Source organism: Delphinus delphis, chromosome X (genome assembly GCF_949987515.2).
Source record: "Delphinus delphis chromosome X, mDelDel1.2, whole genome shotgun sequence".
In the NCBI taxonomy this organism is placed as follows: domain Eukaryota; kingdom Metazoa; phylum Chordata; class Mammalia; order Artiodactyla; family Delphinidae; genus Delphinus; species Delphinus delphis.
Window position 1 is genome coordinate 29,735,199 of NC_082704.1, and position 14,049 is coordinate 29,749,247.

Below are 14,049 nucleotides of genomic sequence, written 5' to 3' on the forward strand. Positions count from 1 at the left end.
ATATGCACTGGTGTCATCTTATTGAATACTAAAAGTAAATTAAAAGAAACCACCATGCTTTTTGCGGCATCATCCTGATGTGGTTTTTATATACTAGAGAATATCAAGTAATTTGAAATAACTCAACTTCCTGAGATGAGAAAATCTGGTACAGCTACAATCACCATAACCAAAAATTGTTGTCTTAGTTTGGTGGGCAGCCTCAAAGGAATAAACCCACATTCTTCCTAGTCATTTATGAAACCCCATGATTTTATTTCAGAAGTGTTGAATTCCTGTTTGGAAAAAAAACCTGAGCGGCTATTGCTCAGGAGAGAAAAAAGCGTTTGCAGGACTAAAGCCAATCTGAGAAGATCTACAATACATGAATTTATCTTTATGACAAGGCATCATTCAAATGACCTTTAGCTTCTATAACAAGATTAAAGTCCCAGAGTGTAAAAGACATTTTCTCCTTGGTAAAATATTTACTTCCTATGTGTTCTGAAAAGTTTTATTTATTCTTCTTTAGAATGAACTTATACAGCATTGCAGCATTTTAAATTAAAACAGAAACATTATGAAGTAGGAAAAAATGAGAGCCAAGGATTCTGCTATCCCAGTGGAAAATACTAGAAACAAATGTTGAGAAAACGAAAATAATTAAATGAAAATATACTGCTTGGAACTTAACACTAAGCAGGTGCAGAAAGTGAGTGAAAGGAGAATGTAAATCTTAATACTCGATTTTTATTGCTAGTAAAGAGAGTTTCAAAGCACTATTAATTGATTGAACAAAACCCATGATTAGTGGTAATTACAGAGATTTTCTCCACACACTATTATTTTGCTGAATTTCTAAAGAGATAATCAAGGCTATTATTTTTAATAGACGGGAAAAATCATATAATGATTTCCATATTGTGTCACAATTGAACTGAGACAAAGTAGTCTTCCCTCCCCTCCCCTCCCCATAAGAAAGAATTGTCAGGAAAATAGGTTATAGAGCTTGTTTTTAAAATCAAGTTTCCCTGAATGAAAAAAAAAAAGGATTTCCATAACACCTTTGACAGTTGCCTAAGGGCTCTGCAAATAAGAATAACTAAAAACTACAAATATTTTAAGGGAAAATCAAGATTCAGTTGGGTCTTTAAACACTTTTCTAAAAGACAGACTATACACAAGCATATTAAAAATATGCTGAAAAATATAAATTTTATGTGTTACATTGTAATGGCCAAAGCCTTCAGAATAAATTCCGCCATGATGAAAATCTTCATAACAAAGACCGCTTGTGATAATGACAAAGTCCCAGTACATGAAAAGACTACCTATAATTCCTTGGAATTCAATCAATTAACTATTTATGTATTGAAAACCTAACATGTGCAACAGTGAGCTAGATACTGAGGGGGAATAGAAAATAATAATATGTGGAACAGGCAGAAATTTTGGACTCCAGAATTCCTATTTACAGCATATAGAGTAATAAGAGTCTACATATCATAGAAGTACATGCCTGGTAGGGCTTCAATAAGACACACGGCTCAATCTCCCACCTTTGGGAAGGTGTTTGCCTACCCTAAACCCTCCAAGATGTATGATTTAAAGTAAGACAGTAGTTCCACAATGACCCTTTCTTGCAGTCCAAGCTCTAATTGATCTCTCAGACCAATTTAGCCCTGTTTCCTCCTTGGAGATAACTGGTCAACCCTCTTTATATCATTAAGCTTTAAAAGAGCAATTAAGCTCTTTTACTGATAAAAGTATCCCAGTGCCATCAGGTAAACCATATTCAAATTAGCTTTAATTTTTAAAAAATACTGCACACAAATATTTCCAAGATGCTGCACATGAGGATAAGGCTTGTATTCAACAATAAACATTGATTTGAGGAGGTGAGGCCTTGAAGATTAAGCAATAGCAATAAGGTCCCCCACCCCCAAATCCTATTCGTAAAAAAAACAAATCAGGCTGTCCCAAACACTGAAAGATGAATATAAATAAAACAGAAGGTTTGAAGGAAACAATTATGATAAGAACAATTTCTACAGAATAATGCGATTTAAAAAGTCTTGCAGCCAAGAATTCACCTGCTGTTTTTCATAATCAACCTATATTAAACTGAGTAGTACACTTCTTCCAGTAAGTGGTATCTATGGCAAGTTAATTGACTGCCTTTTTTTCATACACACACACACACACACACACACACACACACACACAAAAGTGTTAGATCCAGGACTTATTTTTTCCTAGTTAGAATTCTGATGGGATTATGAATAGTCACGCTGGCTGGGGGAGTCATTATTTTTCCCAAGGCATGTTGTTATTACTAAATGACTTCATAGAAAATGTTGCTCATAAATGTATGGGAATAGGGATGTGTATTTCCTCACTTTTCACTGATGGGGTTCCCAACACAGGTCAAAGAGTAGATTCTGATTTAAATAACAAATCATTTTGATTTAACTTCATACCCTTTAATCAAGGAGATACCAAATAGTATTAGTCTTCCTCGCAAAGCACATGTTGACTCATGTGAGCACACACATCAATAATCAGGTCTTACCCTGTTTTCTCATTATCTTCACTGACTTGACCTGAGCACTGAAATTTGGAATGTAAATACTATAAATTGCTTCCAATTCAGCTGCTGAATTCGAAGACATGTTATATGATGTTTAAGGATAAACCAAGTGGCAGGCTAATCCTTCCCATCTTATACTGATGCTAATTCAATTTAAGAAGGTCGAACAGTGTGCATTCTCCAAAGGCACATAAGATCCATGAAAAAGGCAGGAAAGCCACGCTGATTAGGGAAAGGTAAAAACATCATCTAATGGTTCTTAACATCTTCAGGGGTCACCTGGCCCTTTAAGAATATGGTGAAAGCTCCAAATCCTCTCCTCAGAAAAATATGATAAACAAAATAAGATAACAACACAAAATTTGTCTAAAAATTTCAGGAGCCACAGCAGCCCCCAGTTAAAGACTGGGATCCTGGACTAAAAACCTTTGACCATATTAGACACTAGATATAATTAGCAATAACACAGTTTAAAGTGTAGCTTCTAAAACTTTATTCCATTGGTTCTAACCATCTTGCCCTAAGTTTCATGATTAACCATTCATATAATTTTTCAGAGAAATAACTTTGATTAGTACCAAATAAAGTTTGCTTTACTATAGTTACTCTACAAAAAACACTTACCGACTTTTGCAAAGGCCTCTTTGAGTTCATCAAGCTCATCTTTGGAAATCTGAGTGGTAGCCATCTCATCCATTTAAAGATCTAAAGAGAAACCAGAAGGGTTTAAGACTTTAAACAGAAACAGAGTCATAGATACAGAGAACAAACAGGTAGTTGCCAGAGGGGAGGGTGGAGGGGGAGGAAAGAAATGTGAGGGAGCTTAAGAGGTACAAACTTCCAATTATAAATTGGAAAATAAATAAGTCACAGGTATGAAATGTACAGTGTGGGGAACACAGTTAATAACTATGTAATATCTTTGTGTGGTGACACATAACAACTAGACTTATCATGGTGATCAGTTTGAAATGTACAGAAATATCGAATCACTATGTTGAGTAACAGGAACTAACAGTGTTGTGGGTCAATTATACTTCAAAAACAAACTCACAGAAAAAGAGATCAGATTTGCGGTTACCAGAGGCAGAGGTAAGGGGAGGGGGAATTGGATGAAGGTGATCAAAAGGTACAAACTTCCAGCGATAAGATAAATAAGCACTAGGGATGTAATGTACAACACGATAAATATAATTAAAACTGCTGTGTGTTATATATGAAAGTTGTTAAGAGAGGAAATCCTGAGTTCTCATCACAAGGAAAACAATTTTTTTCTATTTCTTTTATTTTGTATCTATATGAGATAATGCATGCTTACTAAATTTATTATGATAATTATTTCATGATGTATAGAAATCAAATCATTTTGCTGTTCACCTTAAACTTATACAGTGCTGTATGTCAATTATATCTCAATGAAACCGGAAGAAAAAAATTTTTTAAGACTTAAAAAAATTTTGTGATGATTATAAGCGCTCCTGCAAACTCTCATTTTAGGGATAATTTAGACTTTCTAGAAATGCAAACTACTAAAACCATCTGAATAGGTCCTCATATTTCTAGCTACAGCCATAATAAAGAAAACAAACAAATGAGAAGTTATCATTTACCAAAAGTTATTCAGAAAAAAATACTTGTGAATCTTCCTTTCAAGGACAAAATCTTACGTTACGTTCAAAGAATGTAAGGAAGGGGAAGGTACCAAGTAATGACAGAAATTCTTGGTTACATGTGCCAAAACTAAGTCAAAATTATGTGACCAAAGATTCGTGTAAAATATAACTTTTTTGGGACTTCCCTGGCGGTCCAGTAGTTAGGACTCCAAGCTTCCACTTCAGGGGGCACGGGTTCGATCCCTGACTGGGGAACTAATATCCCGAATGCCATGTGGCATGGCCAATAAATAAATAAATGAATGAATAAGTGTTAAAAAAAATAACGTTTTCATTTAGCATTTACATATCTATCTATCTTACTGGCTATTTCCATTTTTCCCATCTTTATTGAGATATGTGACATATGATACTGTGTGAGTTTAAGGTGTATATCATAATGATTTGATACACATATATATTGCAAAATGATTACCACAATAAAAGTTAACACATCTATCACCTCACATAGTTATCACCATTTTTTCCATTTATATATCACCATTTCCATATATCACCATTTTTTTTCCATTAAGCCATTTAAAAATCTTTCACTGTGAAAAAACTGATTTTCAGGTAGTATAAAAACAGCTATCAATCATTCCCATTAAAGGAGGAGTCAACTGGGCTTCCCTGGTGGCGCAGTGGTTGAGCGTCTGCCTGCTGATGCAGGGGACACGAGTTCGTGCCCCGGTCTGGGAGGATCCCGCATGCCGCGGAGCGGCTGGGCCCGTGGGCTATGGCCGCTGAGCCTGCGCTCCGCAACGGGAGAGGCCACAACAGTGAGAGGACTGCGTACCGCAAAAAAAAAAAAAAAAAAAAGGAGAAGTCAACTAAAACAAATTATTTTTGGCTTTGATACAGAAACACACACAAGAGCAGGCTAATTAACACATCTTTGTGTACACAACTTATTAATATTATTTGAGTTTATACTCTTTCTGATTTGGCCCTATTTTACCTATTTAACCAATAGTCAGGGCTTGGCAAACTATGGCCTGTGGGCCAAATCTGGCCCACTGCTTATTTCTGTATGGTTCCCAAGCTAAGTATGGTTTTTACAGATAAACATTTGCTGTCAAATGTTTGAACCTCAGTTAAGTGAAATGTTACCCCAGGGGGCGAAAAAAATTCCATTCTTCTCATCAGTTGAGTTGTATTACCAAAAAAGGTACTCAAATATTTATTATATTTTGACTTTTGTCAGTAAAAATCTGTGGAAATAATATTTAAACCCTTGATATTAATAATATAATATTCTTATTTTGCCTCTTGGCGTACAATATACATGATGTGGACCTTTACAGAAAAACTTGACTGAGCCCTGCAACAGAGAAAGGAGGTCTGTACCACAATGGAAAATTCCCACATACCAACCTATTAACAATTTTTAGACAGAAGGAAATGAAAATGATTATGTGTTGTCCTTTTTTGTTTTGGCTTTGTTGTTTTCTGTCTTTTTTATCTTTTTAAAGAACTTTACTCTTTAGAACAGTTCATGGCAAAATTGAGCAAAAAGCACAGAGAATTCAGTTCCCATATACCCCCTGCCCTCACACTCGCACAACCTCCCTCATTATGAACATCTTCCATCAGAGGGGTACATTTGTTACAACTGATGAACCTTCTTTGATACAGCATTGTCACCTGAAGTCCATAGTTTACATTAGGCTCACTCTTGGCATTGTAATACATATTACGCATTTTGACACCATGATAGTATCATACAGAATAGCTTCACTGTTCTAAATGTGTTGCCTTTCCAAAAAAGTGTAAAATTTCACAAACTGTGAAATGCCAATTTGAGATCTTATATTTACCCCTTTTAGACATTTCAAAAATAATTTTTGAATAGCCTTTCATATGTATTTGTGGGATTTATTTATTTACTTATGGCCGCACCGCGGCATGTGGGATTTTAGTTTCCAGACCAAGAATTGAACCCATGCCCCCTGCAGTGGAAGCATGGAGCCCTAACCACTGGACCACCAAGGAATTCCCCCTTTTAGACATCTTTATTAAGAGTTAAAAAATTACTCGCCAACTCATCTTTTTTGCCATGATGACTAATACTTAGTACAGAGACGCTCAAGGGAGAGCTGGGCCACATCTGTCTTTTGCACACCCATAGCTGTCACTTCTAGAACTTATCACAGTCCCAGGCAGGTAGTAAGGCACTCAATAAAATCGTATTTTCATAAATTCATCCATTCAACAACTTGCGTCAAGGCCTACATTAGACAAATTCATATTCCTACTAATTCCCTGAATGCTCATAACAGCCTTTTGAGGTAAATATTCCTACTCCCTTTTTTCTTATTAGAGATAACCTAGGCTCAGAGAGACCATGGACCTGGAATTCAAACTCAGGTTTCTCAAATCCCTGGGAAGTTTTAGCTAAGTTTCCACCATAATGTAACACATTTATAATGACTCATTTATTTAAAAAATTAAATAAAAACAGACTTAAAAAACATAAAACAGAACTTGCCGGTTCATAAACTTTTCTTACCTATGGTGTTAAAATGTCACTAAAGAGGGACAACTTCTCAGTAGAAAGTTGGGTAAATACACCTTTCAGAGCAGTCTAGGGATCTATAAGGTGAAGACCTTCAGTTGGACACGAAGGCAGACATTTTAAAGATTAAGAGTAAAAAGTGATTTTGCATACGTTAAGCTGCAAAGTGATAACAGTACTTTTAAAAAGTATTGTAGGGACTTCCCTGGAGGTCCAGTGGTTAAGACTCTGCGCTTCCACGGCAGGGGCTGCAGGTTTGATCCCTGGTTGGGGAACTAAGATCCCACATGCCCCGTGGCGTGGCCCAAAAAAAATATTCTATATTTTATTCACATGGTGTTCAACACCTCTCATTACAAAAATACTATATAGGATTTACTCCAATTTTCTTCATGTATATTTTAAGTAATGATGTTTTCAATATAAAATTATTGCCCATCTCAGAACAATGGCACAGAAAGTTTGAAAGTGAGACTGTCTCAGAAAATCCAAAACATGTGGCCTCTCCTTTACTTCTTTTCTTTAAAAAATAAATTTATTTATTTATTTATTTTTGGCTGCGTTGGGTCTTCGTTGCTGTGTGCGGACTTCCTCTCATTGCGGAGATCGGGGGCCACTCTTTGTTGTAGTGCACGGGCTTCTCATTGCGGTAACTTCTCTTATTGCAGTGGCTTCTCTTGTTGCAGAGCACGGGCTCTAGGCTCGCGAGATTCAGTAGCTGAGGCTCGAAGGCTCTAGCGTGCAGGCTCAGTAGTTGTGGCGCACGGCTTTAGTTGCTCCGCGGCATATGGGATCTTCCCAGACCAGGTCTCAAACCCGTGTCTCCTGCATTAGCAGGCAGATTCTTAACCACTGCACCACCAGGGAAGCCCCTCTCCTTTACTTCTAAAGGTCTTTTCTAGTTTGGGCAATTCGTGAGTCAATAATAATGTAAAGTAGTTAGTCTTTTTTTTTTTTTAAAGACGATTTTATTCTCATACTACTATATCACTTCTATAAAAGAGAAAATTAGACAAAGATGGTTCTGGACATACCCCCCGCCCCACCTCACCCTTTATCCCTGCTGAACAGTGGGTTCTGACTCAATCCTTCCCTCCCACTTCTCCCCTTTGCAAGCAGAGGGTCTGAACAGGGTAGAAATCTCTTTCCTCTTTTTATACACCTCCCCCAACACACACCTCTACCCTCACACAATTTACCAAGGCGTCTGTTATATGCCTAGTTCCTGCCCTCAAGGAATCTACAATCTGGGGAAGACAAAAAAATGTAGATAATTATAATTTGACACAAAGTGAATTAGTGGTTGTAATAAAAGGTAGAGAAGGAGAAAGACTCTGGAGACCTTAAGGATTATTAATTCCATCTCAGGCAGGCCAAGAAAGTAGTACTTTTGTTCTTTGTGCAAAATTAGGAAATACATAGATCTCATAGAAATGATTTCGAGGCACTTGTTTACTTAAAAAAATATTAACACAATGCAGCATTTAAAAAACCCAAAATATACTTTCTGCTCTTTCTTTCTTTCTTTATATGGCTGCACTGGGTCTTAGTTGTGGCACATGGGCTCTAGTTCCCCGACCAGGGATCAAACCTGGGCCCACTGCATTGGGAGCGTGGAGTCTTAACCACTGGACCACTAGGGAAGTCCCCAAAATATAGTTTAAAGTTTTCTAATTTCTTATTCCTGTCTAATTATCATAATGAAAGCTTAAAGTGTCCCCTTTTACACCTATAACTCAGATTTTTCATCTACAGAAGACATGAAGAGGCACAACTGAGTAAGAGTAAAAAGAACTGCAATACACATATATTCCCAAAACAACATTTGTTTGATCCAGGATAACAAAATAGCTTAATTTAGGAGTCTCTCACTTGAATAAATTCAATTTCATTTATTTACAATTATTTGAAAGTAAATAAATAAATGCTACCCTGAAGCACCTGAGCTAAAAACTAAGAAATCCAACATAAGGTTTAAAAGGCTTACAATATACACTTCAGTTGACAAAAATCACAATATTTAAATTAGCTACTTAATGCAGACTTTTTTTTCCCACTATGAATAAAAAAAGTTTGTCCTTAAGACTTACTCAAAGGTACTTGATGGAATCTTTAAGGAAATCAAGCAATGAAATACTATCTTGGGAGAAAATATCACATTTAAATAATTCAGGGAAGACAGGAACATCAGATTTTTAGAAAACCTTGCGAATTTACTGAAAGCTCTATCCCTCTTCATTGGGCATTCATTGAATTTTTTCTCTCAAAGCAAGTAAAACATCCCAGACTGGGGTTTAGGAAGCAAAATAGATGATGATATCATTATTGCCCTATAGACACGTTGATTCAATCCTGAACACTTGCGGCAAACTGTTGTTCCCCACCCAAGAATGCAGTATGTTATGATAGGAAGATTGTGAGATGTGGAATCAGAAGACATCAATTAATGCCCCGGCTCTGCTACTTCCTAGCAGTGTGTCTATGAGCGAGTTTATTTAATCCTGCTAAGGCTCAGTTTCCTCTTTTGAAAACAGCGATAATAACTACTTCCCCAGGGTCCTTGTGAAGATTAAAGATGGCATGTGAAAGCACACTGTAAACTATAAAGTATTATACAGCAACTTCAAATCCTTAATGAAAGAAAACGGTGAACAAATCAATGCCTAAGTAATTGTAAGAGGCTATATAAATATAAGGCATGAGTTCTACTAAGAACCTTTTAAATGGAATGTACGAAAAGTTATGTCATTTGCCCTATAATTATTGACTCTGACAGAGTATAATAGATCTCCTTCATATATAAAAATTATAAGCCTTTAAGTCGAAATAATTTAAGAAGGATGGGACTAACAAAAATCTGTCAGCCATTTTTTACCCATGACTCAGTTTGGCTCCTGCATAAGACCAGTTTCTAAACACAACTTGAAGAACGGCCAGGAGATTTTTTTTTTAAATACAATTTTTACTTTATATCAGGACCACTTAAAAAAATAGCTAACAGCTTGTCAATATTGTCACATTCCTCCTACATTGCACATTTTTTTCATAAGCAATGCAAAATAAAAGGTGAAGAGGTAAAAAGTAAATATTATTGCTGAATAAAAGTTTAACCTCAATTTCACAGTATGTGATTGGTAAGTAAAAAGAAAGTCTGACTTTTGAAATATGTTGAAATGTGTCCTTTTCCCCAGTCTGTCTTCCCACAAAAGTGAACTTTATTTACATGGAGAGAGCAGGCGCCGATATTAAAGAAAGAAAGAAAGAAAGAAAGAAAGAAAGAAAGAAAAGAAAAGAAAAGAAAAGAAATATATTTTCCCTCCATTTAAATTTAGCCAAATGAAATACCATCAAAAGTAAAAGCTTCCAGGGTCTCTGCATTTTTCTGAATTTTCTCATCTGCAGAGCACTTTGATCTGTCCCCAATTCTGTTTCCTCCCTAGCTCCTATGCCTGCCTTCGCTATAAAGGGAAAGCATCAGGAGAAAAGCAAACCCTCTCCCTAAACATCTGAGACACAGGAAAACAGATTTTCAAATAAGGGAATGAAAGGAAAGCAAACAAAACCTTGTTTGTTTGTTTTGTCATAAAAGGATATGGTGTACAACTGGGTCTGAATTCAGGGCGTCACCCATAGAGGAATCTTATGCCTATGAAGTCATCCCTAATTACAGAGTTTGACTAACAATACAGCAATTATGAAACCACTCCACTGGCTCCTTTAACTATACTTAAACCCTCAACACAAATCTTTGCTGAGAAAGGTGTACCTACAACTACCTACCTGAAACTATTACTCAAATTCTAAAAGGTATTTGATGGAGATGAGGAAAGGGGGGGTGGTGCCTGTTTTCATCCCCTAAGGTGATTCACGTTAGGAATGCTGCTGACTAAATAATCTACTTACTAATCTGTGTCATTCAGAACCACTCGGGTCAGGAAGCAGGGCACACAATGGGAAACTTAACCATAGATAATCAAGAGTTGATTACGAATTTTATATTTTTTTCTTGAAGTTGAGAGGAACTAAAAGATAAAAGCAGGGCATATTCACCATAGACATTATCCAGCCACTTGTATGCCAGGTAAACAGAATTGGTAAAGTGAGGCTGATGACTTAAAATCAGAGATTTGGCCACACACACTTAAGCTGGTAAGCTCGAATCATGAAGAAGAGAGGGTGGACAAAACATGGAAGAATACATTATTTGTAGTTGTGTATCTGTCACCTTCCTCTGTCCAAAACAGGCAGCACTTTGGAGCAGCCACACTTCACATACCTACCTGTACCAACAGAAACCGCCACCCTGCCTCCTCACTAGTAGGTAAGTCAACAGCACTAGTCTCCAGGTCAGATGGGCGTGCAGCACTCTCAGCTAAAGCTCACCCACTCTCACTATGATTACTCAAGCTCTAGTGCCGCATTTCCAAATGACTTGAGAAAATTTCAACTTGAATGTCTATCATATTCACCCACTTATTCATTTATATTCAAGCCTTAATTGAAGGCTTAATATGTACCAGGCACTGTGTTGGGTGCTGCAGATATAGAGATTTAGGACCCAAAGCCTCCTCTCAAAGACCTTACTGTCCAGCGGGGAGAAAGATGGAAAAACAAAGACATAATATTAATGCCATCATCCTATTCACTGAGTGGTGGCGTGACAGTGGTGGGCTTCAGGAAAAGTTTTCCAGAGAAGGTGACTTTTGAACTTTATCTTAAAACATAAGTAGGGCTTCCTCAGACAGATATCACTGGTAAAGGCATTCCAGGCAGAGAGAAGATGATATTCTAGAGCTGTAGAAAGATAGTGTGGTTGGAGCACTGTGCCTAGGGTTTGAGAGAGACACAATTGGAGCAGAAGGTCAGGGTCTAATTTAGAAAGGCCACACTTAAAATCTGGACTTGACCCTCTGGTCAAGGGAGAAGCAAGGTCAGTGAGGAAAATTCCAGTCAGGAGAGTCTAAGTGTCTACATTTGAACTTACTGCCACATTATTTCTCCCCTTTTCAAATCTCTCTCCTGTCAAATCAGGTCTCCTTTTCAACTTCCCTACTTTCCTCAGTCTCCAGGTTTACAAATTTGAGAAGTTTGGCCACAAGAAACCACTGGAGATTGAAGTAAATCACTAAGCTCTCTGGATTCTTCCATCATACCCCTTTATCACCTCATGTCTGGCCTTTTCCAAAGGCCTTTTAGCTGATCTATCTATGGTCCTGTCTCCCTCCAATGTAATCTCTACGCTGCTAACTTCCTGAAGAGCAGATCTAAGGTATGTTTCCTACAAAAGCAAGTCCTAACTTTTTTTTTTTTTTCTTTTTGCGGTATGTGGGCCTCTCACTGTTGTGGCCTCTCCCGTTGCAGAGCACAGGCTCCGGACGCGCAGGCTCAGCGGCCATGGCTCACGGGCCCAGCCGCTCCGCGGCATGTGGGATCTTCCCGGACCAGGGCACGAACCCGTGTCCCCTGCATCGGCAGGTGGACTCTCAACCACTGCGCCACCAGGGAAGCCCAAGTCCCAACTTTTAAGCACAACATCCTAAGCCCTACACTCTTCTGTATTGATACCTGTCTATCTTTCCAATGTTTCTTCCGATTACACACACTGCACACCCTGGAATCACACTCTCTTCACACCCTATTCCCCAAACAGGCCATGTATTTTCCCACCTCTGTTCCTTCTCCTCTGTGCTTCTCTCTAGTGGAATGCTGTTCACCTGTCTCCTATGTACTTTTCAAAAGCATCTTTGAGAAAGTCTCTTTGGAGTGTCCCCACCTGAGAGAAAAATTCTCTGTTCCCAGGACTCTCACAGAACTGCATGCTTTCTTCTGTTACAGCCAGTGCTGGATCCTTCCAGACAGCTCCAATTTTAAATATCTTACTGTCAGACCATATGTACTAATTTTTGAATGGGAAAATATAGTCACCACAAGGATAGCATTTAATACTACTATACATAAGCTCTCTGATGGGATGGAAGGGACCGTTTCCCATTCATCTTCATATTCCCAGCCCCTCTCACTGTGCCTACAGAGTAGGTAATATAAATAATTAATATAATAACATATCATTGTAAGTTTATACTATAGCAGCTAACATTCTTGGAGGACTAATTGTTTATATGGACTGTGTTAAATGCTTTATATATATTATGTAAGTTATTTCTCAGCAAAACTCTATGAACCACGTAATATTGTTATTTCCATTTTACGGAAAAGCAAACAGGATTAGAGAAGTTGAGTAACTTGCCCAAAGTCACATGGCTAGAGAGAGGCAGAGCCAGGTCTCAAACCCAACTCCACCCGACACCAAAGTCAGCATTCTCAATCGTTATGCTGTACTGCATAGCTTCCTCAACCACGGCTTAGTGAATGAATTTATCTCCCCACAGACTATAAACTTATTAAAGTAGAAACACAGCTTACTCATCTCTGTATTCACCACAGCACTCTACGCAGAGACACAATGCATTATCAGTAAATATCTTGAATCAAAAAAGGTCCACATCTAGTACCCACAACAATTTTGATCATGTCAGTCCCATTTCAGGAAGCTATAATTTCTTATGCCTAAACAGCTGGTCTAAACTTTGCCTGGTATTCCTGGTCCTCTAGTGTTCCTACGAGTCACATCTAACCAGTTTAACCTTTCAACAACACTCAAAATTAGCTTTTTGATCACAACCATCCTCCTGAACGATACCCGTCCTATTAACTCTTACATCAGCATCTTTTATCCTGCCGCCACTACCTCCTGCCCTCCCTGCTAGTAAGAACTCCCTCTCTCTGTATCTACCTTTCACACTTATAATGCCCTCCTCTTTATTCCTCTTATCTTCTTATCCAAATCCTACTCATCCTTCAAGTCTCGGCAGAAGCCTCATCCGCTCCCAAACCACATTTCCCAGTGACTCCACACCCCTGCTGACCTTTCTCTTCAACTCCCACAGGATCTAGAATCTTGCCACAAAATTTAGCAGTTTAATTATAGACTTCCTCCTATAGTTATATAAGTGGATGTGAGTACAGTCTGGCTGGGACATCCATCATCCTACTAGATTCAGTTCATCTGCCTCCTCCACACTGATCCTCAAACTTGGTCCAAGAGAATAGTCTTCCCCAATCAAAGACAACCATTCTTTCACCAAGAGCACACAAATACTTGTCTAATTACTTGCTCTGCAAGTCTTATTTCAAGATTGTTTGTTTCTCAAGAACAGAGTCTAAACTTCATCTTCCTCTCGGATACTCCCACAATGATAATCCACTGCTGGATGCTGGGTACAGAGGTATGGCTCAAAAACGATTCCAGT

At 37.9% G+C, this 14,049-nt stretch overlaps 1 protein-coding gene across 2 annotated transcripts in view; it reads right to left on the bottom strand.

Moving 5' to 3' along the window:
* Positions 1 to 14,049, bottom strand: part of PLS3 (plastin 3) — an 87,311-nt gene that overhangs the window by 38,703 nt on the left and 34,559 nt on the right. For both annotated transcript variants that reach the window (XM_060002415.1, XM_060002416.1), the window contains exon 2: positions 3,194 to 3,274. In XM_060002415.1, coding sequence (XP_059858398.1) covers positions 3,194 to 3,266 — 73 coding nt within the window. In that variant the 5' untranslated portion in view covers positions 3,267 to 3,274. The remainder of the gene's footprint in view (positions 1 to 3,193; positions 3,275 to 14,049) is intronic.